The sequence below is a fragment of the Camelus bactrianus genome, chromosome 15, assembly GCF_048773025.1.
Source record: "Camelus bactrianus isolate YW-2024 breed Bactrian camel chromosome 15, ASM4877302v1, whole genome shotgun sequence".
NCBI lineage: Eukaryota > Metazoa > Chordata > Mammalia > Artiodactyla > Camelidae > Camelus > Camelus bactrianus.
Window position 1 is genome coordinate 32,608,816 of NC_133553.1, and position 24,356 is coordinate 32,633,171.

At 42.6% G+C, this 24,356-nt stretch overlaps 1 protein-coding gene across 6 annotated transcripts in view; it reads left to right on the top strand.

Moving 5' to 3' along the window:
* The window catches only part of BABAM2 (BRISC and BRCA1 A complex member 2), a 387,982-nt gene that overhangs the window by 285,698 nt on the left and 77,928 nt on the right, over nucleotides 1–24,356 (top strand). For all 6 annotated transcript variants that reach the window (XM_074341828.1, XM_045511781.2, XM_045511778.2 and 3 more), the window contains 3 exons: nucleotides 16,635–16,734; nucleotides 19,833–19,903; nucleotides 22,563–22,645. In XM_074341828.1, coding sequence (XP_074197929.1) covers nucleotides 16,635–16,734; nucleotides 19,833–19,903; nucleotides 22,563–22,645 — 254 coding nt within the window. The remainder of the gene's footprint in view (nucleotides 1–16,634; nucleotides 16,735–19,832; nucleotides 19,904–22,562; nucleotides 22,646–24,356) is intronic.

Below are 24,356 nucleotides of genomic sequence, written 5' to 3' on the forward strand. Positions count from 1 at the left end.
GACTTTAACCCGCTAGTTTTAACATCCATTGATGATTTTCTAACATCACCTTTCCTTCTACATTTATTAGTTGTCTTTCTACTGTATGGAAGAGCTTTCCTCATTTATTTATCCATTTATCTATCAAGAAAGGACTTAATGATTCCATTTTATTCAGTGTGACATATGCCATTACTATCATTATTTATCTTGTTACATACAGAAAGATAACTTCATCTCATCATATTTACTTAAAAGAACAGTTGTATTTTGAGTGCTGTATTAGATTTCTATTGCTGCTGTAATGAATTGTCACAAATTTAGTAGCTTAAAACAATACAAATGTATTGTCTTACAGCTCTGTGGGTCACAAGTCCAGTATAGTTCTTACTGAGCAAAAATCAACATGTTAGCAGGCTGCATTGCTTTTGGAGACTCTAGTGGAGAATCGATTCCCTTGCTCACTTGGGTTGTCGGAAGAATCCAGTTCCTTGCAGTCACAGAGCTGACATCCATGTCCTTGCTGGAGATCAGCAGATGACCTTCCCCAGTTTTCAGGGGCCACCTGCATCCATTGGTTCACAGCCTCTTCCTCCTTCTTCAAAACAACAACAGTAGATCCAGTCCCTCTCACATTTCAGATCTTTTCTGTCTCTTCTTCTGTTGTCACATCTCTCTTACCTTCTCTTCTGTTACCTGTTCTACTTTTAAGGACTCCTGTGATTAGACTGAGCCCGCTTAGATAATCCAGGATAATTGTGTCAAGGTCCTTTAACCTTCATCACATTACGAGTCTCTTTTGCCCCATGAGGTAACATGTTCACAGGTGCTGGTGCTTAGGGCTTGGGCATCGTTGGGGAGCCCTTATTCTGCCTACCGCATATGCCCATCCTTGTTTAAGCTTTGTGCTGGGAGCTTACTTCTATTTAATCAGACAAAGCATCAGGCAGAGGTTTACAAGCAAAGAAACTGTTCAGTGAGAGATTGTTTCATGTTTAGTTAAAAGGACTAGACTTGTAGTCAGGAGTGGAGCTAAGAAGAATACACAGTAGTAATGGGGCCTTGACAACAGCGCTCGAAGGGTTGGACAATCCATTGAGGAGCCAAGCAGGCAGGTAGGACTTCGTGTCCAAGTATCCCTGTTGCAAAATAAAACTGTGATACTCCCGGCTGTGGGGGCTTCAGTGCACCCAGGGCTGCTGAGAAAAAATTGTACTGGACAGTCATGGCTCAGTGTTCCTGTTTCCTGAATTTAGTACCTGCCCTTTTTACAGCACCTAGACCTCCTGCTTCTGAATAACATGCTTTCACCAACTAGTCAGCTTCTTAATTTTGTGCCAGCAAAGTTTATACAGTAAGATTGCATCTTTCAGGTGTTATGGGATTTCTTGTGAAGCTTTCTTTAATAAGAAATACTCCTAGTTTTCTGGATCCAAATATCTACCTGTCTGTCTACACCACTGCGTGAGACCAGAGTAGAATGACAGAACTGAAAGATTTGCGAGTTAGTTGGTCCCATCCTCCTTGGGCGTATAAGGAAACTGGACAGCAGAAAAGCTAAGTGGTTGCTAAGGCTCCACAGCCAGATGGTCTGTGGTAGGAGGCAGGGCAGTGGTGAAATGTGGAAGTAAATGGCCTGGCTCAGTCTGGTGCCCGTGATTTACTGGATGCAGTAATTGAGTCACTTACTTAACCTACCAAGCCTACTGTTTATCTGTGAAATATATCAACCTTACAGCGCTTTTGTAAGGATTAAATAAACATAGTAAATGAAAGCTCTCAATACAAGGCCTGGCTCACGGAAAGTGTTCAATATGTGTTAGCTGTTATTACTGCTCTTATAAATAGTAGTAGAATTCCGATCAATAATATGGAGTCCCAAAGTCCTTGGGAATTTTAGGTTCCCAAGCCCAGAACCAAACTGAAATCCTCTGCACGCCGCTCAGATGCTCCCTCTCCATTCATTCATTGGGTCCTTGCCTTTCCCACCCGTTCCACCCTCACTTGTCAAGTTCAGTACCTTCTGTTTTTTGCATTTACTTCTTTTTATACCTGGTTCCTCCCCACCTCCCCTACAAAGGTAATACATGCCAACTGTAACCTTCAGTACCAGCAAAGAACCAAGTGTACAGGGTAAAATTCCTACTTGTGTCCCACTGTAGCTCCCCCGTAGTCTGGGGGTTGCTCTGCAATGTGATCTCCTCATCCTCAAGTGGAAAGTGGAATAAAAACCCCTCCCCACTTGGAGTTTCCTCAGTTAATCTAGAACTTCTGTCCTTTCACCACCACTGCCTCTCTCTCTCCCTCTCCCTCTCTCTCTCTTTCTCTCTCTCCCCGTCTCTCTCTCTTTCTCTCTCTCCCCACACACAGTGAGGCCCAAGGAAGGTCTCTGAGCCACCGGGCAGACCCTGTCTTCTCTGGTTCTCTCCCCTTTCTGCCTCTGTTTCCTTCCATTCCCATCCAGGGGATGTGCTGTCTCCATCCTCTTCCCTATGCTGGGGCTTCCCTGACCCAGGTGGTACCCTCCTCTTCCTTACGACAGTGGGCACCAAGTCTTCACCTCAGTGAAAAGAGGGAAATGTGATGTACTGGGAAATGCAATGTACTGGGAAATGCAAAGTAGGGAGACTTACTATTTTCACGGTGTTGTCCCCGTGGGCTCAGCTGGGGTTTTGTTATTGTTGCCGCTGCTTTGTCACAGGCAGAGAATGATCTGTTACCTACTGTTCTGTGACTTGCTTTTCCCTTTAACAACCTCTCGTGGCCAGTTCGCTAACTCGGGACCTGTGGGTCACTGTCTGTCTTTCTAGTTGCTACGTGGTACTGCAGTGGAAGATTCCACTCTAATGTGTTCAGCTCCACAGCTGACAGATCCTTCAGTTGTTTGAAATGTGTTGTTTATGTTTATGATTTGGTCCTACCCATATGAACTTGTTATTTATTCTCTAGGATTTGGCTTCAGTTCTCCCCTTTCTAAGGAGGCTTTAGTCTCTCCGAATATGCCCAATCCGTCTGTTGTGTCTAGAGGACAGTTGGTGTGTTTGCTGCTCAGGGAATTTGCACGGCTGCGGCTTAATACTCTGAGGATAGGATGCGAGTGAACGTTAAGGGCTTCCTTTGCTCGGAAGAGACCCTGAGCCCACGTTAGTTCCTAGTAAAAAGAGAAAGTACTCAGAAAAGCGAGTTGTCTTGAGTTTGCCATAGCCTATATGAGAAGTGGTCTCCATCTGTCTGGGAAAAAGAGGTGCTGATGTGAGCCCAGCCCACTCCTGACGGGCTGGAAGCTCTGTGATGGACCACTGGGTCCTGCATGCTTTGATGCTCAGGGTTTGCCAGGTGGCCCCAGAGTTGTGGGTCCCTCTGTCCCTTTCTCCCCAAGGACTATAAATATATGGGGTTGTTATTTTTGGAGAGTATTCAGGACTCCTAAGAGTTAAAGAGTGTCTTAAACTGAATCCTTACATCAAGAGGTCCATTCAGCATGTTCCTCTGTGTGAATCTGGGTGAAATTGACACCACTGATGCAATATTGACAAAATCACATCCCATAGGGTCCAGATTCAGTAGCTTTGGTTCAGCCATACCACTTTGTAAATAAATCGTGTTGCTGTTCCCCTCTGGGCTGTTAATATTGCTCTGTTAGTAAATCTTAAGTGTTTGGGTTTTTAAAAGCTTACAAAAACAGTAGTAATCAAAATTCTGAAGCAACCAAGAAAGTGAGTTGCAAAGAAATTATTAGACCAACCTCAGTTCTCTTTGACTAGATAAATTGGCATTGTCCTTGTCTACATTTACCAAAACTTGTTTCCTTCCTGATTAAACCTCTCTCCTTCTATTGCATCTTGTGCCACTGGGTCAAAGGAAGCAAACACATATGCCTTCTGGGGTTATTGCGTTCCCTGCAAACACAGATTTCCCTGAGCTGCCTGGACCGGTTCACTCCTCCCTGGCCTCCTGCTGCTGCTTCTCAGGCCTGCCCTGCAGTCTTTGTCTGGGAGTGTGTAGACCTGTGCTTACTGTTGTGGCTGTTTTGAATCATCTATTTTAAAGAAGTTGATAAATTGATAAAAATAATATTTAAACCGATGAAAGTTTTTTTTTAAGTAAAACATACAGGTTAATCAATTATGATATTCAGAAAGAGGCTTCATTTTGCACAGATGGATATTAACAGAACTGAACTCTTGCTTCCTTCATTAGTAAGTAAACAATTTAGTTAGTAAGATAAAATGTTTTTGAAATGACAGGAATCTACCGAATACATGTTATTTTGGTTAAAGCTGTGACTATGCTTATAACTTCCTTGATCCCTCACCTCTTCAAATCCCCAGGTGTCCTTTTTCATTGTCTTTTCCCTCAATTCCCTCTCCCCAGTGTCTCCAGAAAGCGGCTCCTCCTGCTTTCCAGGGGCACGCTGGTGGGTTCTGGAGCACGCTGCGTGGAGGGGTGGGGGTTCTACGGAGGGGAGCAGCGCCCCGATCCAGCATCGTGCCATTTCATTAGAAGGATAACAGCCTGTACTCAGGTTTGTGGACGTTTCCCAGGGCAGCAGCTGGCACCAGGGCCAAGCACCTCAGCTGCAGTGGCAGAATGTAAGCAGAGGCGGTGCTTGTAATCAAGCACCTGCCTGCCGTCCCCACTTGCCTTCATTACATACTGCCTTGAGCTGGTCGTACTCTGTCCTGATGGGCAGCCGAGGTGGTGTGGTGGGGAGGAGGGGCTGGAGGAGGGGCTGGAAGATCAGTGGGCAGCTGGAATGGCATGGGTGATTTGGCTCTTTAAAGTAGAGATGGGGCCAGACTGAATGTTGCCAAAATTGGAAGACCAACAGTTTCGCCTATTAGCTGAGAAGGTCTTTAACTCCTAAGGATAAAAGACTCTGCCTTCTGAATGTTTGATATGGCGATTCTTAAGCTGCTGCGGGGCAGCTGAAAACCTATGCTATTGGTCCATATCAGAAGCAGCTACAGGATTTTTTTTTTCCAATGATACATTTTCCCTAGAACAGGGATGGGAGAAGAGAGAACCTCTGAGGGTATCACATTACTCGGGTGCGCCAGGGCAGATGAAGGTGGTCAGTCACTGCCTGGTGGCGTGCCTGTTGACCACTCATATATGCTACAGGTGATGTTCAAGAACAGGCTAATTGCCAACATTAACCAAAATCGCATGTGACTGCTCCGTGTGAACCAAACCAAAACAACAACAAAATCACTTACCTTCATGCCGTGAGCAGTTTAGTTTACCAAGTTAGTCACAAAAGATAAAATCACCACATCAAAAGTGCTCAGCCTCTAGCTGGTGTTTTCATTTAGGATGAGTGTTAGCCAGCTGTTGTTAACATTAACAGTAAGATACATATCCTAAGGACATGGAGTAGCGACTTCCAAATATTTTGGAATCGTTGACACCTCAGTGTTGTCTCTGAATGGTTTGCATGGTGGACACATGTTTTTCATTTTTTTAGGAACCACTTTAACTTTACATAAGCCCTTTTGTGATAAGTATGGACATCAGGAGTGTTCCCAAGCCAGACCCAGGAATTGCTGCCCATGAGCTCGTGTGTCTTTTAAATGCCTGCACGCAGATGCAGTCTGAACTTTCTCCAGCTTTCTCAGATTCAGGGTGCTGTGTGCTTCAGGCAGTGGGCCTGGGTGTGATTTCCCCTCTGGTAACAGCAGAAGCACGCCTAAATAATGCTTTCGGCCTCTGCTGACCACCCTGAGCTCTCACAAAACTTTGAAGGTTTGGCCCGCGTACCATCAAGAAGCCGACATCCCATCCTAAGTACAGGCCTAGCCTAAGGTTAACAGTAAGACCAACATTTTGTTGCTTCATTTTCCTATTAAGCTCTGGGTTGCTGATTGAAGCAGAATTCCAATGTATTGACACACCACCGCATTGTTAACACGATAGGGAGGATTTGATTATGGGAGAACAAGTCCAAAAACGGTAAATGGGCAAAAAAAAAAAAAAAAAAAAAAAGAAGAAGAAGAAGAATCTGGGGCCTTGCTTCTCAAGGCAGCTTTTGTGGTTGCATTCCTTTATTTGATGTGGTTCCCTCCTTCTCCTGTGCCAAACGGTGCAATGTGGAAAAATGATGAAGTTGCAAAAAAGGGCAGGGGAGGGGGGGAGGGGGGAGATAGGGAGTGAACAAGAGAAAGAAAACAGAGCTTAGGGATCAAAGACAGAAATACCTGCCTCTCCAAGCAGGAAGAAGAAAGAAGCACTGGAGTCCTTTCCCCACTCCTGGGTAAAGACCGAGCCGCTGTCAGCTGGCGCCTTTCAGCGATGACCCAGGCCAAGTGCAGGAGGCAGGGAGGCAGGGAGGCAGGGAGGCAAGGAGGCAATGAGCTGCCCTTAGAGGCACCTTCAGAAAGTCAAGGCTGAGCACTGCAGGTTACCAGGAACAGAGGTTTAACCTGGGAGGGCCCTGGGGAAGAGGCCTGGAGAACAAAGGCGGCCTCCATCATCAGATCCTGGGAACCAACACATTTTAACACCTGCCAACCTGGAGCTGAGTCAGAGGACAGCATTGGAATCTAAATGAGGAAAAAGGTTTCTATGCAGGAGCAGGATTTTATTTATTTACAATTTTCAGGCTGGGCAGCTCTTCTGTTGTGTGGTTTGTGACTACCCAAAGTGACATTTTCTGAGTTTTAAAATTATCTCTTTTTGCACCGTGAAAAGAGCATATATGATTCATCTTAATATTTCTGAGGATCAGTCACCAGTGAACAGCTAGTATTTTGGGTGGGAGGAAGGCTTTTGTAGGCAGCTTTTTCAACTAGCATAGAAGAAAAAGCACCAGAATATGCCTCAAGCGTCATTCGAAATCATATAAATAGCTCTCTCTTGCACAGTTCTAATCCAATATCATTATGAGAACTCCCACAGTCCGCGAGTTGCCTAATGTTCACCTCACCATTGCCTGAAAAAGGCTAATGCTTGTGGTTTACCTGCTGATTGAATATAGTTTCTAAGAGATTTGACCAAAGGGCTTGTTTTTCATGTTGACTAATCTAATCTAGATTTTTTACCCATATTCCTTCCTGAATATTCTTTCTACCCTCAGCATCCATAGACTTGTCAAGGGATCCTATAATCCTAGATCAAGAGTCAGCAAACTGCGGCCCACTGGCTAGATCTGGCCTGCAGCCTGCTTTGTATGGCCCGAGAGCTAAGAATGCTGCTAACATGTTTTAAATGGTTAGAAAAATATTTAAAGAATAATATTTTGTGACTTGTAAAAGTTCTCAGAAATTCACATTTCAGGGTCCATAAATAAAATGTTATTGGAGCAGAGCAGTGCACACTCGTTTACATACTGTCTGTGTCTGCTCTCCTGCTGCTGCGTTAGAGTCAAGTTGTTGCGACAGAAACTTTACGGCTGCAAAGTGAGCAATATTTACTACCTGGCCCATTACTGGAAAAGTTTGTCAACCCCTGTCCTGGACCAATGAAACCTTCCTTTTCACAATGACTGTTTCAGAAAAGAAACATACCTTTACTGACTTTTAATGCCCATTTTGGAAATTTGACTCCCATATCTTTCTTTATTCATTCACCTTTAATACCACACATATTTATTGAGTGTCTCTGATGAACTTGGTCTTATTCTTATTGCTGGTGTTATAGCAGTGAACAGAACAGACAAAGATCCCCGTTTTGGGGGATTTTGCATTCTAGTGATGGGTGATGCGAGAGACAATAAACAAGTGCAGTATGTAGGTGGTTTTACAGAGATATATGTCATTAAAAAGTCAAACAAAGAATAGGGAGGTACTGGAAAAGAGGGTGGGTTATTTTAAATAGGTTGTGGAGGAAGCCTTACTGAGAACGTGATCTTTGAGTAAAACTAGAAGCAGTTGAGGAAGCAAGCCCTGCAGGTAGCTGGGAAGAGAGTTGAAGGCAGAGGCAACAGCAGAAGAACTAAGCCAGTGCCCTGAGGTGGAGCGGCCCTGGCTTATCCACAGAGGCAAGAATCCGGACGAGAAGTTATGCCAGATTGGCCTGGTCTAGGGAACCAACAGGTTGGAGCTGCCATGGGCTGAAAAGGATGAGAGCAGGAGCAGTAGGTTTTGCAGGCAGAGTTTGCTTGTGAGCAGGTTAACTTTGAGGTAAACTTTAGACATCCACGTGGAGGCGTTGAGTAGGCAGTTGGTTATATGAGTCCTGAGTTCAGGAAAGGTCTGAGCTAGAGGATAAATTTGGAAGTTGTTGATGTAGAAGAGATATGTTAAGCAGTAAAACTGGCTGAGATTCAGTCTCGGACTCCACACTTCTCCTTCTCCCAGGACATCTCTTACTCTGTGACTAAACAGAACTTTCTTAACCTCAAGTTTTCTTTCCTGCCCGGGTCCCCATTGGCATGCATCAGGATGGACCATCATATCTTCTTATTCCCTCTGCAGGCACATGCCCTTTTATCATTGATGTCCCGGGCAGCCTCAAGTAGGAAATAGGTTTTTCTCACTGGGGCAAAAAGCTGCTCATTGTGGCCCAGGACCCATGCCCTGCTGTCCACAGAGTTCCTGGCCTTTGATCCCGTGCCTTGCCATGTTGAGTGGTACCTGTCTTCCTTCGTTCCAGCCCCACTCTTGATGGGATGACTCCTTTGCCTTGCCTTCTGGTTACCTGTATGCCGCTGTACTTCATTTTGCCCACAGACACCCTTCGCAGTAATCTTTTTCCTAGTTGTTTCCATAAATGTCTTATCTCCCCTACTAGGCCTTGAGCTTCTTAAGAGCATATCTATGTTTTCTTCATCTTCCATGTTGTCCACAGTGCCTTTCAAATAGTCAGTGACCTAATGCCTTGTGGAAGCGAGACAAATTTGGTTTTACCACATGCCTCCCCATTCCCAGTCCCTGCTGTGTGTCCTCAGGGTGAGGTACAGGGTGTACAGAGTACAGGTGTACAGGGTGGAGCGAGGTGCAAGGTGAGGTACAGAGTCGGGTGTGAGGCCCACCTGCACCTGCAATCGCTGGGGGACAGGGTCCCACCTCAGACCTGCTGAACCTAATAGATCAACTTCTGTGGGGAAGGGCCTGGGTGTCTGAGTTTTTAAAAGGCTCCCTAGATTACTCTTATGCAATCATGAAAACAGCACAGAGGAAAGATTCAGTCCCACTTACACGGGGATAAGTTTAAGTTGCCAGCCTTAAACCTTCGACAAGTCATCCCTCTCAAGCCTGGATCTCCACAATGGGAATATTAACACTTGTTACCTACTTTCTAAGGATGTTGTGAAAAAAAAAAAATGAGCAGCACTTTGGAAACAAATTGTAAAGTGCTAAGTGCCAGCAGCCTGGTCAGTCTCATCTTCTGGAATTTTTAATTTGTTTGTGTGTGCGTGTGTGCACGCGTACGCATGCACAAGCCAAGCTCCAGCTACCTACAAATTAGTTCTTTGAGCACAGAGATCAGTGATGTGTGCATGAAGTTGCCTTCTACTGTTTATGTGCCTGAGCCTTTAGTAAATACCAGTAAACAGGAAACAGGTGGGTATACTTCTCTACCTTGGTCAGGGAGAGGGATTTTTTTCTCTGCATCTTCTTTTGACCATCATTAAAACCTGTGTGCAGTGAGAAAGAGGGAGCTATAAAAATGCTTGTGGATTGAGTCTAGGATAACTATTGTATGCACTGATTTTTTCCCCAACTTTATTGAAGTATAATTGACAAAAATGTAAGCTGTTTAAAGTGTACAATGTAATGATGTGATATATGCATATATTGATTTCTTTTTTTTTAGTAAATATATTTCAAAAGTAGCTCATGGGAAAAGTTCTCTCTCACTTTGTAATAGCAGAGTAGTAAAGCCATTCATTGGCGCTTCAGGGTTGTAAATTTATAACAAATTCACAAATTCACTCATTCCTGATGACTGGAATTTGTAAGTAGATCCTCTTCTTGAAGAAGTGGAGATGGAGTCAACTCAGGTAACAGGCCCAGAATCAAGATGAAACAGGAGGGAAAAAGCTTTTCCTTCCCTTAGTCTGTCCATGTCTTGCGTGGCCGGGCATCATTATAAGTAGTTCATACCAAATCTTAATAGAACATCTGCTAAGTTCATTGTTGTTTTTTGGGGCTTACTTTAAATGCTTTTCCACATGCTAACAAAATCCTGATGGTGGACATCTGTTAAGATTGTCCCTTAAAGGCTTTTTTGAGATTTTAACAAACTTAAACACGTTTCTGAACAAAAGCTTGGTTAGTGTTCATGTCATTAGACAGACTCTGTTTGAAATTACAATATTTTCCAAAAACAAAAAAAAAGAAATTACAATATTGTCTTTTTTTTTTTTTTTTTGTATTTAAGTTTAAAGTTTCTTTGCTTCCGTTTCACCTTCTCTCACCTGGAAAGTGTCCATCAAGTCCTCTGGCCCTCAGAGTTTCCAGGGGTTCAATGACCTATAATGAAAAAGGCCCTAATCACTTCAGTTCAGGCACCCAAATAAGCTTAATAAATGTTCCTGGAAAGGGCCTCAGGGGTTCCGTCAGTCCTGGCGTCTGCCTGAAACACCCAAGCCAGAAAGAGCCTGATGGATCTGACACACCTGGAACCAGATGTCAGATCTGCAGATAAGGATGCAGAAGTCACAAAAGTCATCATTGAAGACCTGAGAGTGGAGTAGATTTAGGTCAGAGAGACCAGGATTTAGATGCCTCTCTGCCATTTTACTGCCTACGTGACTTCAGAGAGGGTTATGTAGCTTCTCTAAGCTCCAGCCTTCTCATCTGTAAAATGAGATAACACCTCTCTCATAGACTGACGTAAAGAAGAGATGGTATCGTGTAGGAGAAGCACTCAGTACAGTGCCTAGTACATAGTACTTCATAAATGGTACTGTAGTTCACTACTCCATTCTGGGGAGAATTCATTTTACCACCTAAATCCCTCATGTTGCCTTTTAAACTTTCTTCATTTATACCATGACTAAGCAAAGAATAACTGATTCAGATTGTCTATATGGTCTTCCTTCACATTTCTAAATTACTCTATTTAATAATTCCATAACCTTCTAAGTAATTTAACTTAGCAGTTTCAGCTTCCTTAGACTTTGCTCCAAAGAGGAACATTTTCTGAGTGTTTAATCATATTTATCATTGTCTCTGAACACTTCCATTTTTATATGTCCATCTAAAAATGGGAAGCAAGAAATGGAATACAGCACTCTAGTAAGACCTGATTATATTTGTGAAGAATGTTTAGTGGAAATACTAGGTCAGCCACAGATGTCATACAGCCAGGCCCACATTGATGCTTCAATGAACCCCTCATCCCAGTGTGACTCCCCGAATTTTCTCCTTCATGTAAACTTGTCATTCTGAGCTTTTATTTTCTTCTCCTCTTATGCGCATTGAGATTTTCCCATTTTGAATTACACCCTGGTTTTGTTTAACTGAGGGGTGGAGAGACTCTTGAGACGGCTCAAAGTTGAATCTATAAATGAGACAAAGGCTAACAGCAGCTCTAGAAAATGCTTTAATAGGAAAGAGAAAATCCAGTTAGGAAAAAACAAAAGCAGAAAAACAGAGCCTCTCCTTAGTGTAGTATTTATGTACTTCTGGGTTTTCAGAACCTATATATGATTTTTTGTTTTATCCTACCAAGTTAGCTTGTTGTGACATATGATATCTTAAGAAAAACTGAGATGACGAGGTGGATGAAGCTTTTTGAGGATAATTTTAGCCACTTATACTACTGTTTCAGTATATAGGTAGGGATTAGAGTTCTAGAAATCCCATACCATCTTTCTATGAAAGAATTTCTAAAGAAGAATGACGCTGGCTTTGGAACCAGAAAGACTGGGATTCAAGCCCATCTCTGCAGCATACTTGCTGGCTAACCTTGGACAAGATACTTAGACTCTTAGAACCTCAGTTTCCTCATCTGGAAGTTGAGCTAATTAGGTCTACTTGGCAGGGTTGTTGAGAGGTTTAAAGATAATGAAATGCCTAGTAGAGTGCCTGGCAAAGGTGGATACTCAATAAATAACAATGACTTTTGTTTTATTGTAATGGTTTTCCTGGCAGGCCACCGGGAAACGTACTCTGTCATTATAGCATGCCCTAAATTCTTGAGGTCACTGGCATTTCTCTACCTTGAAAGGAATCAACAGCAGTGCCCTCATCATGTATTCAGAATGGGAAGCTCAAATCCTTGAACGGATTTAGGCATACAGTTCATGTTTATTGGATTGAATTGGAGACTCACCCTTTCCTTTGGATTTTTCTTAGCTTGGGAACTTGGGGCAGCTGGTGTCCACCTGTCATCCTTGAAATTCCCCATTTCCATGCTTTACCGTCCAGCACTCCCCTAAATCCTACTGTGGAGGAGGCAACCATGTCAACTTCCTCTCCCTTAAAACCCGATTCAAAGGCAAAGCAGGACACTAAGGCTGATCCAGGCATCTCTGGCAGCACCTGGACATAACCCTGGATGTAGAACATTCACACAAGATGGATTCTAGAATAATGTCTCTCTTGGAGTGCTTGGTGCTATTTTAAAATTAGTGTAACTCTAATTGTTATTTAACCCTTTAACCCTTGAGAGAGATGGGTCTTTTTAAAAGTAGTGTTGTCTCTACTGTACTGATGGGAAGGTTGAGTAGGACCAGAGAGAGCAAACTTGGCGGAAGCAAGGACTACAGTTGAAAATCATCCACCCTTCTGGTTTTCTCCAGTGCCGAATCATGTTCTCCTCATTTTATTTGGCCAGTAAGGTAAAATCCCACATGGGGAGGAGGGATTGCTGCTCCATAAAGGGTTAAAACCTCATTGTCGCAAGTCAAGCTTGCAGACAGGCTGACTCCCTGCATTTTTCCATGTCAGAATGCTCAGAAATATTTCCTTTATGCTGATGAACTGTGGCCAAGTCAGATCTTCAGTACCAGAGACGTGCTGAATATTTGCAGATAGAGCAAGGTCCACAAAGGCTCAGTTAGCTGTATTCGCATGGAAACAATAGTATTAGTACATAGACATCTCTTACATTTGACTTTTAGAGCCAGTGAGGCAGACCTGGAAATGTTTGTTTCCGGCTACCTTTCGGTCTCTTCAGCTTCACTATTGGAAGGTTTTCTCAAACTCTGGCCTTGTCCTTCTAGTTTATATATAAAGATTCAGTTTCAGTTCTAAGAATTATCAGGTAATTTCATGTTTCACTACAGTCCATAAAGAGATAGAAGGTACTTTCTCATCAAAGCAGCCCTTTTCACCCTTTTCTTCTCCCAAGTTCAGCCCGAGACCCTGCTGCACCAATTTAGTTCCCCCACCTTCTAGCCCTGCTTTCTCCCGGCATCGCTCTAGAGATCAGAGGAGTCAAGAGCAAGTGGTCCCTTTCATCTACTCCTCAGCCCTTCCCCAGCCCCAGCTCAGCCACTTTGTGGGTTAGGGAGGCCCTGCCTTCTCGCCAGCCAGCCCTGCATTCCTGGGAATAGTTGAGTGAGGCCTGGAACCTCTGTTGTACATGCTCAGCCTAGTGTTTTTTGATTCATGAATATTAAAGAATGAGAGATCACAAGGCCGTACCTCCTCCATCTTGCACCCTTTGAAAACATAATAGCTCTTTTATTTCATGGCACTTGACTCTGTTTATCCAGCATGATCAGGGCAGCATTCAGGCTATAGCAAGCCTGTTAAATATTTACCCAGGTGGCGGATATTTATACATGAATCAGCAGCACTTATCAGTGTGTGACGCTGGAAGTCAGGTTCAGTCCCCTCGCAAGCAAAGAAAGTACCGAGTTAAATAAAGGGTGCAGTAGGTGTCCTTTTAAAAAAAAAGAAAAAAAAAAACTCTCGGGTAAAACTATCCTTCAGAGTATCTGAAGTGCTTCACACATTGAGGCTTACCCTGCACGACTAAGTCATTCACAGTCAGACATGACAGAGTGATTGGTCCCTCATAACCAAGAGCCAGTGAGTCCGGTTGTTTGATGGCTGAGGTGGGAGAGTCCTGAGGTGTGGACAAAATTGAGAGGAATGCTTGCCTGGCTGCTGCATGGAAAGTCACAGGGGAGATGAGCTGTCCATCAGGGTGCCTGCTGCTGTGGTCGTCTGAGAGCTTCTAGAAGCCTTTCAGCCTCCTTGGATCCTGACCCTGCTCACTGGTAGCCAGACCTGCTGTTCGTTTCCATCCCTGTAGCTTTTTCAGGATGAAAATCCCCCTGCTCTCAGGCAGGCATTCAACTTAGCGGTAACAAAAGCGTGGACTCTGGCGACAGGCTTACTACCCGAGTTTGGATCTGGCTTTACCATTTCCCAGTTGTGTGAACCCAAGGAAAGTTTTTCTGCTCTCTGAGCCTCAATTTCTTCACTTGTAAATTACAGTGATAATTCCCAGCTCATTGAATTGTGGAGAGGATTAGATTAGATACTGAGAAAGCACCTAGCAGCAAGTGTTAGTCCTCGATAATCATGGAAGCAGAGAGCAGGGAGGTGGGCCTGGCACAAAGCAGCTGGTCTCTGGATTTCTCCATCCCTCTGCTTCTTCCCGTTATTATAGGTAGTTTTTGTTTAGTGGCTGTATTTCAGAAGCAGAGAGAGAGTTTCAAGTTTAGAGGATTACCCATACACTATTTTCACTCCTTGTATTCAATTTAGTGAATGATTAAGAACTAACCTGGTAATATTTTATACAAAGCCCATTACTGTCAGTAAAACTGTCCAAATTATTTTATTTTTTAGAGTTTTATTATTCCAAGGATTGCTCCTCTAGGTAACCTATGAGAAGCCTGGATCTTGTATTCTCTCTTATACAGACATTTCACCAATAACCACAGGCTATAAACACTGGATTTATTTTTCTTGTACTATAGGATTTTCTTCTTTTATCAGTTTTGCATCCTAATGGAACCATTAGAACCTTCCAGTGAGAGGTGTGCCCTTTGTGTACTTTTGCATACAGAAGAGGGGACAGAAAGCCTTCCCCTAGTTCACAGAAAGTCACAAGAATTTTCCTAGCCGTCTTCAGAGTCGAGGCTACATCTAATCCAGTGTCTGCTCTGAGAGTAGCAAATGGAAGTGGTTGGTGTTCCTGCTGAGTCTGTGAGGTTGCAGGGTGCACATGATTCATTAATGTCATACTTAGTCAAACGCTGTCTCCAAATTTTCTCAGTTGTCAGATTTGTTGTGCTTTTAACTTATCACCTGAGTAGAGTAAGTCAATGGTGAATGTTTCCACTCCATATTGAGTTCTTCACATCACCTGGAATTTTGTTTCTTGGGATTTTTCATTCCCATAAATAAGTAAACATAATATTCATTTTTACCCTGAAAAATTAGTTTCATAAATCTATAATCAATAGGGAGATGGGCTGGGTCCGAAGTCCTTTCAGTAGTCACATATATTGTTCTTTGTATAACAAAATCTAGACTGAATCTATCTGCGCGAAACTATGTAAGAATGATTTTCTAGACTGTTATTGTGAAACATTTTGCTACCATTTACAACCTTATAACTGCAGGGACTTGGATAATGAATAATTACAGCATTAAGGGATTTCAGGGGTCTTTGTATATTCCATCGTATTACAGAGAGGATTTAAGGGGCTTACAGAAATATATACATTAAAATAAAATTCAAATAAGAAAAGTTAGGACCAAAGGGAAGTGAGAGTAGGAAAAAAGATGATATCAAGATTAAGGATGATACACAAAATGCATGCTATAAGGTTCTGAACAATTTCTTTTAATAATCATAGGCTGGTTAATTTAAATCACCAGGAAATTTCTGGTAACTAATTCTGGATCAACATTATGCCTTCTTGCTTGGGTTGATGATTTTTGACCGCACCTTCTTGTTTAGATGAACTGATTATCAGTGTTTACTGGTACTAGTTGCACACTTCCTGCCCATATTGGGCCACAGACACAGGACCAGGTAGCATCATATTTCAGAAAATATTGAATTAGTTGCCACCATTTTAAAATTGAGAGAGTAAATCATCTGGATTTCTGGCTTCACTTGAAAAATAAGGATCCGGTTAAGACCAGGCTTGTGTTCCTATATGTCAGAGCTCAACTGGGGCTGAGCAGTGAGAGTCCTTCCCACTGTGTGCAAATCTCCAGTTGCTTTGAGTCCCTACCCTGTTCTCTCCACTCATTTACAAAATCTGCCTGGGCTGGGCAGACCCCAGAGTTTGCAACCCCTGCCCTCGACCCCCTGTGTCACATTAAGAATGAAGAAACTAAAGCCCATGGAGGCTGCCCAAGGCAGCAAAGCCAGGGCATTGCAGAACGAGTCCATTACACTGTGGCATCAATTCAGTTGTGCTCATTTAAGGTGTTTACTGAAGGACTTTACCCAGGGCTGAATTGGGCATAATCAAGAGAATAAAAGTCTGTGTTTCAGTAACAGGCACAACCCATGAATGCTGATAGAACATTTACCCATGCCAGTCAGAATTTGCTGTGTGTGATAGGATCGTGAGTCGTCATCAGTCATCAGTCATGTGTACCATGAAATGGATTAAAATATAGAAACGTGATCATAAAGTGAAGCCCCTGTTCCCACCCATCATCCTTAATTCAGGCAGTTGGTGGGCAGTTTCCTCTGATAAGAGAAGCCAGGTCTGTTTGGGGGGTGTCACTTCTTAAATTGTTTGAGCCTTAAGAGAAGTGTCCATTGTACTCTTGTCCTTTCAGTGCACTTGGAGGCTCCTCAGCTCTTCATATCCCAGCTTTTCCAGGAGGAGGATGTCTCATTGATTATGTTCCTCAAGTGTGCCACCTGCTCACCAACAAGGTAAAAGCAAGTCCCTAACTCTCCCACCTTGTGAGGCTCCTTCCGTCAGTGCAGCACCTACCCCGCCTCATGGAGCAGGCACCATCCTCTCCACCCCATCTCCTCATTTGCATCCTCCATCTGACATCTGCCTTTCCCACTTTGAATTACATTTCATCGGGTTCTCTCCCTATTTCTTTGCCTCCCTTCCTTTTCTGAGGATTCTGACCTCCTCTTCCAGTCTTAGCTTTATCTTTTAAATTTATATCTCCTCTCTCTTGAATGTCCTTTATGCCCTAAGTTTTTGCTGGGCCTTACACCTTCTTGTGGTTGAAAACTTTTGAACTCTCATTTCCCAGTTATCTGCTGCATGCCTCTGGGTGTGTGTGTGTGTGTGTGTACACGCACACACATGCGTGCACGCCACTGGTTAATATCAGGGTAATTTTGTGGAGCTGCCCTCATGTCTTTCCTCTTTTCTGTACTGTGCTTTTTAATAGTTGGTTCTTGATTCCCCTGTCATTGCTAGGAGCAGTTTACCAGAGTCCTGCTTCTAGGGGCAGGATTTCCAGGCCAGCTGGTCTTGTAGCCAGGTACATCAAGACTATCTAAAGCTTTCTCGTAGCTGCGTTAATGAGCCCTTACATTGGCAAGTAGCTGAGTTTACGTTAATAATTATTGCCAGGTATTTCTAAAAAGTGCAAGAATATACTTGTTAATGTCCAGCCAGTATATTTAGCCTAAAGCTGGAGATATTAATCCACAAGCAACACTGACTTTCTTTCCTCTCCCACATGGACTGATTCAGTTTGCTGAAGTCCCAAAGTGCTGTATTCTTTGCCCCTATTGACTTATTCACATTGGCTTGGAAAATAAATCTTTTGTTTGTCTCTTTCGTTCAAAAAATAGCTCATCTCTATATAGCAAATATTTTAGAAGTATAATAATATTTCAGAGGCTTCAGTATTATTTTTTAAATGTCAGAGAAACTAAGATCTGGCAACTATGCAGTCTGTGGTCTTGGCACAGGCTCCCGGGCATTTAACTCTTACGGAGTACTGGCTGTTCATTGGGACCAAATTCCCCCAGCCTCTGCGCTCCTACCAAACTGATCGGAGGACAGAATTCTTATTTACACTGTGGGACTTTGCACTGCCTTCAAATCCGTGTCCCAGTATTATAGAGGAAAATGCAAATTTGGTCTTCCAGAACTGAGAAGAAAAGCTTTTATAAAGCTCTCCAATTGAGATTAATTTCTAGTCATACATTTTCCTCAAAAAGATTATAATACTGTTTTCCCAGAAATACAAGAATCAGTCAGTTTTTCTTATCTGGTCCCCTTTCATTAATTTTACTTGTCTTTTAAAATTGATGTTCTTCTGCTTGCTACAAACGAGGACAGTATGGGCTGCTTTTAGAAACAGTCTCTTCAAATGAATTTCCATAATTACGTTGGAATCTATCTTTATAGCCAGTTTTGTTGTGGGTTTCTGTTAAAATGGCTTTCTGTTTTTAAAATCAAGTATACAGAACTGTTTTCATCCCCTTTTTAAACAAAGCCACTTAAGCAAACTTATCATCTGTTTTTCTTTTCCCAAAATAACATTTCTGATCCTGCATTAAGCCTGCAAAGCAAGCACTGTTTTTATAAATTGACATAAAACCCCTATTATATAAATAGAATTGTTTTACTTTTAAAGGGTACAAAATGGCTATCAGTACCAATTGTGTCAAGGTTATTTCAAGCACTTTATCTCAAGCTTTTGTTATTCATGGAAACTCAGTGTGGCTACAGCCAATATAAACAATTTGGGGGGTCTCTTTCTCCCACTGTTTCAGCCGTTTTGAAGACGTTTTATAAGGAATGTATTTTTGGGTTAGAAGCTGATGGGTTAGTGACTAACTTTCAGATTTCTAGCTTAATGAGTTCACAATTTTTTTTTATAGAAACTGTCGTTGATAACAAGGAAATATAGAAAGGCAAAATAAAATATCCTGTTGTAACACTCCTTATTCTGAATATTACAAATTTAAAAAGAAGGAATTAAGCATTATCGTGCCTTTTCAGTAGGCGATATAGTTCAGAATCACCAAATAGACCCATTTGATGAGAGAAAGCTCTTTATAGAGAATTGCAGCTGATAAAAAGGGAGACCTTTTTTTAAATGCAGAAAGAATGATAGAGTTTTAAAAAATCACCATTTTTCAGGCCCTAATGAAGGCATTCAGACAAGGATCTCACCAGATCCTAAAAGCATTAGGTGACAGGTTGGTGGGAGCTAGATCTTCACATGCTTCGAGAGGTACAGCCCTGGATTACTCACTATGGCAAAGGGAAAACAGCCCTTCAAAGTGGAGCAGTATGCCTGTCTTTGCTTTAACCGATGATCAAACTCAGTATCACTTACGAAGTTTTCTTGCCCAAAATATTTAACTTGAATCTAATCACATCTTTAGCTCTAATTTCCAATTTATAGGAAATGTGGAAGGTAGAGGGAAAAGGAAAAAAACAATCAGATCTAGAATGTAGGACATTCTACAATACAACTAGCCCGGTCTCTTCAAACAGTCAGTATCATGTGCACGTGTGCAGGCACACACACACACACACACACACACACACACACACACACACCCGCAGGAGGCACTGTTATTCTAGAGTAAAAGACTTTCTAGATTAAATTCTAGATTGGCCCTGTTTATACCCTGCTTTTAAAAAAAGTGTTTTGGGGACAATTGGAAAGTTTTGAAAATGGACAGGATACCAAATGAGTTCAGAGAATGATTACTAAGTTTTGTTGAGTATGATAACAGTATTGTGGTTATGTAGGAAAATGTCTTGTTTTTCGGAGCTGCATGCTGAAGTGTTTAGGGGCAAACTGTCATGATGTCTCTAATTTCCTTTGAAACGTTTCAGCAAGATTGATTGATAGGTTGATTGGTAGGTAGATGGCTGGAAAAGCAACTTGGTAAAATATTCAGAGTTGTTGAATATAGGTGTGGGAATATGAGTGTTCCTTTTACTATTCTTTCTACTTCTCTGAATCTTTGCAATTTTACATAATAAAGCATTTAATAATTTCCTACTCCGCTTCTCAGTTTTGGGGTTCCTATTCCAGGTGCAGTATGTGATTCAAGGATACCACAAAAGAAGAGAGTATATTGCGGCTTTCCTCAGTCACTTTGGCACGTAAGTTCTTTGTTGAGGTCGTGTATCAATGCCCCTCCCTTGCGGTGACCCTGAGGTAGGGCTTGATTAAGAAAATAGCACTTAGTTCCTCTACGTGCTACCTTTCACTGCCCTTTTGTTTCTTTTGGGTATGTTGCTTACACTCAAGCTCCCTGGAAGACTTTTTTTTTTTTTTCAAACATTGTTTAGCAACTAAGAGAGTCAGATCTCTTCCCTGGAGCAGCAACATGACTCGCCCCAGTGCAACAGTAACAGTAACAGTGGTCATAACACCTAGAGCTCTTCACAGTTTGCACAGTACTTTCATCTCCCATCACCTCGCAGTAGTCATGAGGTGACCCAGGCGGGCTTTCCTGACACGTTGGACTGAAGACCCTGAAACCCTGACAAGTTCAGCCACCCAGTGCAAGTTACACCCCATGAAGAGAGAGCGCCGGGCTGGGAACCCTGTTCCTCAGGACTCAGGTCTCCTGACAGGACTCCCACTCCTGACAGTGCCACACCGATTTGGGGAGGAAATCTGGCATTAGACACACATTTGGGATTAGGGGTTGGAAGAAGGCACTGCAAGGGAGAAGGGAGGTGCGTGGCTGTGGTCCTGGGGTGGGGGGTGGGCAGAGAACGTCTCTTCGGCTGCCCTCCCTGTGCCCTTGCCCTTTCCTGTGGGCTCTGCAGCTCCTCAGCTCTGTCCCCTCGTTGATGGCAGGGCCTTAGCACCCGCCCACTCACCTGCCCACTCACCCGCCGACCCTTCCTCCGGGAGAGGGCATGTGCTCTCCTCCCAGTCTGCTGTAAAGGGTGGGGCCTTCTACCCACTGGGGGTACGAAACACTGAGGGTTTCGTGGTCTGGTTATAGCCCACCTTATTCCAGAGAAGGGGAGAGAGAGGGGGAGAGAGAGAGAGAGAGAGAGAGAGAGAGTGTGTGTGTGTGTGTTTGTGTGTGCACGCGTGTGTATAAATAAATAAATTAGAACAAAAGGAAAGTGGGAATAGGAAAGAGAAGATGAAATTAAGAATCAAGTTGGGATATAATTTTATAAATATGGCAGAACTATAAGCAAAATTTCTGACTCCTCAAAGCAATTTCTGGAAATTTTCTCATTATCTCAAGTGGAATTTTTCATGTCTCCAAAATAGAAGAATCAACACCTCAACATTATGACTGCCTCTCGCAGGAGTCTCTAATACTTAAGAATTTTTTCAGCTTTATTTATGAGCATTTTGAGAAAGTACTTATGGTACAAATAGTGGTTAATAAATGACACCATTAGTCTTCTCATTTTTGAATAAGATTATCTTTAGTGTACATATAATTGAAAATGGAGAAGCTAACACAGTGACTTACAAAGCATACCCCGAGGGTGTATGTGCACCTCACTGCTGGTATTCAAGAAAAGTATGAAAATTGCATTGACGTTTGTTTTTAAATCTCATTTTTTGTGTACACTTTGGTGTTTTACTGATCATATGCTATAGTAATATAGTAGCACTTGTATACAGCTCCTAACCCATATACCAGCACGACCATCCACTGTACTGTATGTATAATGAAGAGGATTCTGTGCTTGGTTTTGCTCATGGGATGCAGGATCTAAAAAGTTGGGATATCAGTGTTGTAAATTAATATTGAGTAAATTACACATTCATGAAAAGAAATATAAACTGGTGAACAGGTTTATTGACTTACGTCAGAAGGTCCTAGTGATATATCAGCAGTCTTTGGGCAAATCACTTAGCCTTCGGGGCCGTAGTTCCTTAACCTTCACAATGGGTGCAACTGTTCCTTCCTACTTAAACCTGAAGGACATCAGTATTCAAGGTCTGATTGGCCTGACTCGGCCAGAGAGAAGGCGTCTCTAAGGGCAGCAAAGGCCTCCTTATGTGGATGAGGGAGAACATTATTCTTGTCCTCGCTGTGTGGTTAGTATTGTCACATTATGGTCACATCCCGCAAGCTCTCCGCTCCTGAGGGAGATGAGGGAGGTGAGCCCGCTGGAATTCTGCCCTGGCCCTTCCGCAGTCAGGAGTTGCTCTCCTTTGATGCACGAGGTGTGCATCTCCCGCCTGAACCCAGCATCTGCCCAGCCAACATTGCTACTTTGTCTTGAGCCCAGTGGGGAGATAGGGGGACACAAGAGAAAGGATGCCAGGTACTTTGGAAGAAAGTAATCTGTAATCCTGAGCTTGGTGATATTGTCATTGCTCATTTCTGTGCAGTGCCTGAGTGACAGTGAGACAGCACAGGCACTGTTCAGACAATAGAGATGTTGCCACTCAGATTTCTTATTTTGTCCTTTGGCTCATAACTAGTAACTAACATTTGCATAGAATTTTATGGTTTACCTCACTTGGTTTTCACCACTCCGTGATGAAGTTTGCAAATATTATTATTTTTGTTTTACAGATGAGGAAACTGAGGCTTCAAAGGTTAAGTGATTTGCCTGAGGTCACAATAGATAGTTAATGGTAAAGCTGTGGCTTCAACCTGGACGCTTTCATTCCAAATCCCACATCCTTCCTGTGGTAACACTCGTTTTAAATGCATCTCGGATTTAATAACCCCGACTTAATGAAGACATTCTTTACTTGGTTCCATCTCTGTTATACCTTGTTTTTATAAGGGTTTTTTGTTTGTGTGTGTATGTTTTTATTACTTAGGGGTGTCGTGGAATATGATGCAGAAGGCTTTACAAAACTCACTCTGTTGCTGATGTGGAAAGATTTTTGTTTTCTTGTACACAGTGAGTATACTTTTGCTATTAGCATGTCAGCATACATTTAAAAATGCACTAAACTGCATGTATTAATGACTGTGACAAGCTTCAGTGTCCTGACTTGGCATATTTACTGCACGGTCTTAAAGAGAAAATATCTCTAGACCAGTAGTTTTCAGTGTATGATTTTCCATTCAGGGAATGTTTGGTAATGTGTAGAGACACTTTTGTTTGTCACAATGGGTGGGGGACCAGGCGTGGCAGTTGTCATTACTGGCACTTAGTAGGTAGAGGTCAGGGATGCTGCTAAACATCCTATAATGCATAGGACAAGTTCCTAAAATGGAAAAAATTAGTGAGTACAAAATGTCAGGAGTGAAGAATTTAAGAAACCCTACCCTAGACAGATTTCCATTTTCAGAATACCTTTCCAGGATCAGGCCTCAGAACTTTTAGGATTACTCAGAACATACTGTTTTGATCATTTGGTTGTCATCCTTAGTAAGTGAAAAAATCTGTAACTTTGATAATATAATATATATGTTAAAGATGGGACAGTGTTTTAATGAATTCCTAACATGAATACTCCGTGTTTTCCACATAGTAGACATACTTAAATGCTTGTGGTATTATAGTAATCAGTCAGTCAGTAACATTGGTCCAGCTTTTGCTTAATTTGCTTAAATTTAGAGTCTCTTTTGTTTATTTCTTTGTTATTTAAGAGCCAGTGACCTCTGGTGCCAGGTTTAAGTTACAAGTCAACTATGCACTTTATTCTTTAGTAATTTGGTCTGCAAAATACCTAATCTTCCAGCCAAAGGCAGAGAAGTTCCAGTTCTCCCAAATCCAGGGAAGATTCTTTTCTTTTACAGAAAAGCAGTGGGTTCGGGTTGACTTCACTCAGTGTATGGAACTACCCTAGACCTTAACAGACCGTTTCAGGAAGCAGAGCTTTGGCCAAGCCATCAGGCAGTGTAAAGATAATGGCTTGGGGGATTTTTTTTCCCTCAGCAGATTTGCCTTCTTCGTTGGGATTGACTTAGGCTAAAATAGTTCTTAAATTAATTTGTCTTACATGACTTTGCTCCAACAGATAGTAGGAGAAGAAACTTGAAAGTGTCCATAGTGGTTGAAGGAAGAAAGCCTCTAGTGAAAACCTTACTAGGGTATAACCCACATGGAGGTAATTGAGGATTGGCTGTATGTACTTTAAAGAAGTTCTCCCTTTCTTTCAAGGTGTTTCCCAGTGATAACCACCTTGTCATGCGCGCTTCATATGAAGCTTCTACTCAATAGCTTGTTTCCCATTGGGACCATCTTTTCCAGTGCATCTGAAAAGCGCAAGCATGTTGCTCTGTGTTAACTATGTGCACAGATAAACAGAGAATTGGAGAGGGAGAGATTTTAATCTTGGATGTGCCTTCAACTAATTATATGACCTTGTTCAAATCTCTAAGACAAGCCTCCCTCTGCTTTAGTTTCCTCCTATGTCACTGGGGGCTTGGTTGTTAAGTCCCATGGAGACATCAGTAAATGAGCTTGACCTCCAGCTCAGGGCCAGGAGGAGGAGGAAGCCCCACAGTCAAGGCCTCCTGGCAGTCCCGTTTGCTCACCATTATCTGTGGCCCTATGTGCTGAGCTGCATCCTGGTGCTTCCAGCTGTCACTTTTGGTCCTGGCCCATATGTCTCATGGCTTTGGTTTTCTGTTCTGAGTGTTAATTCCTTGCTGGGCTCTCA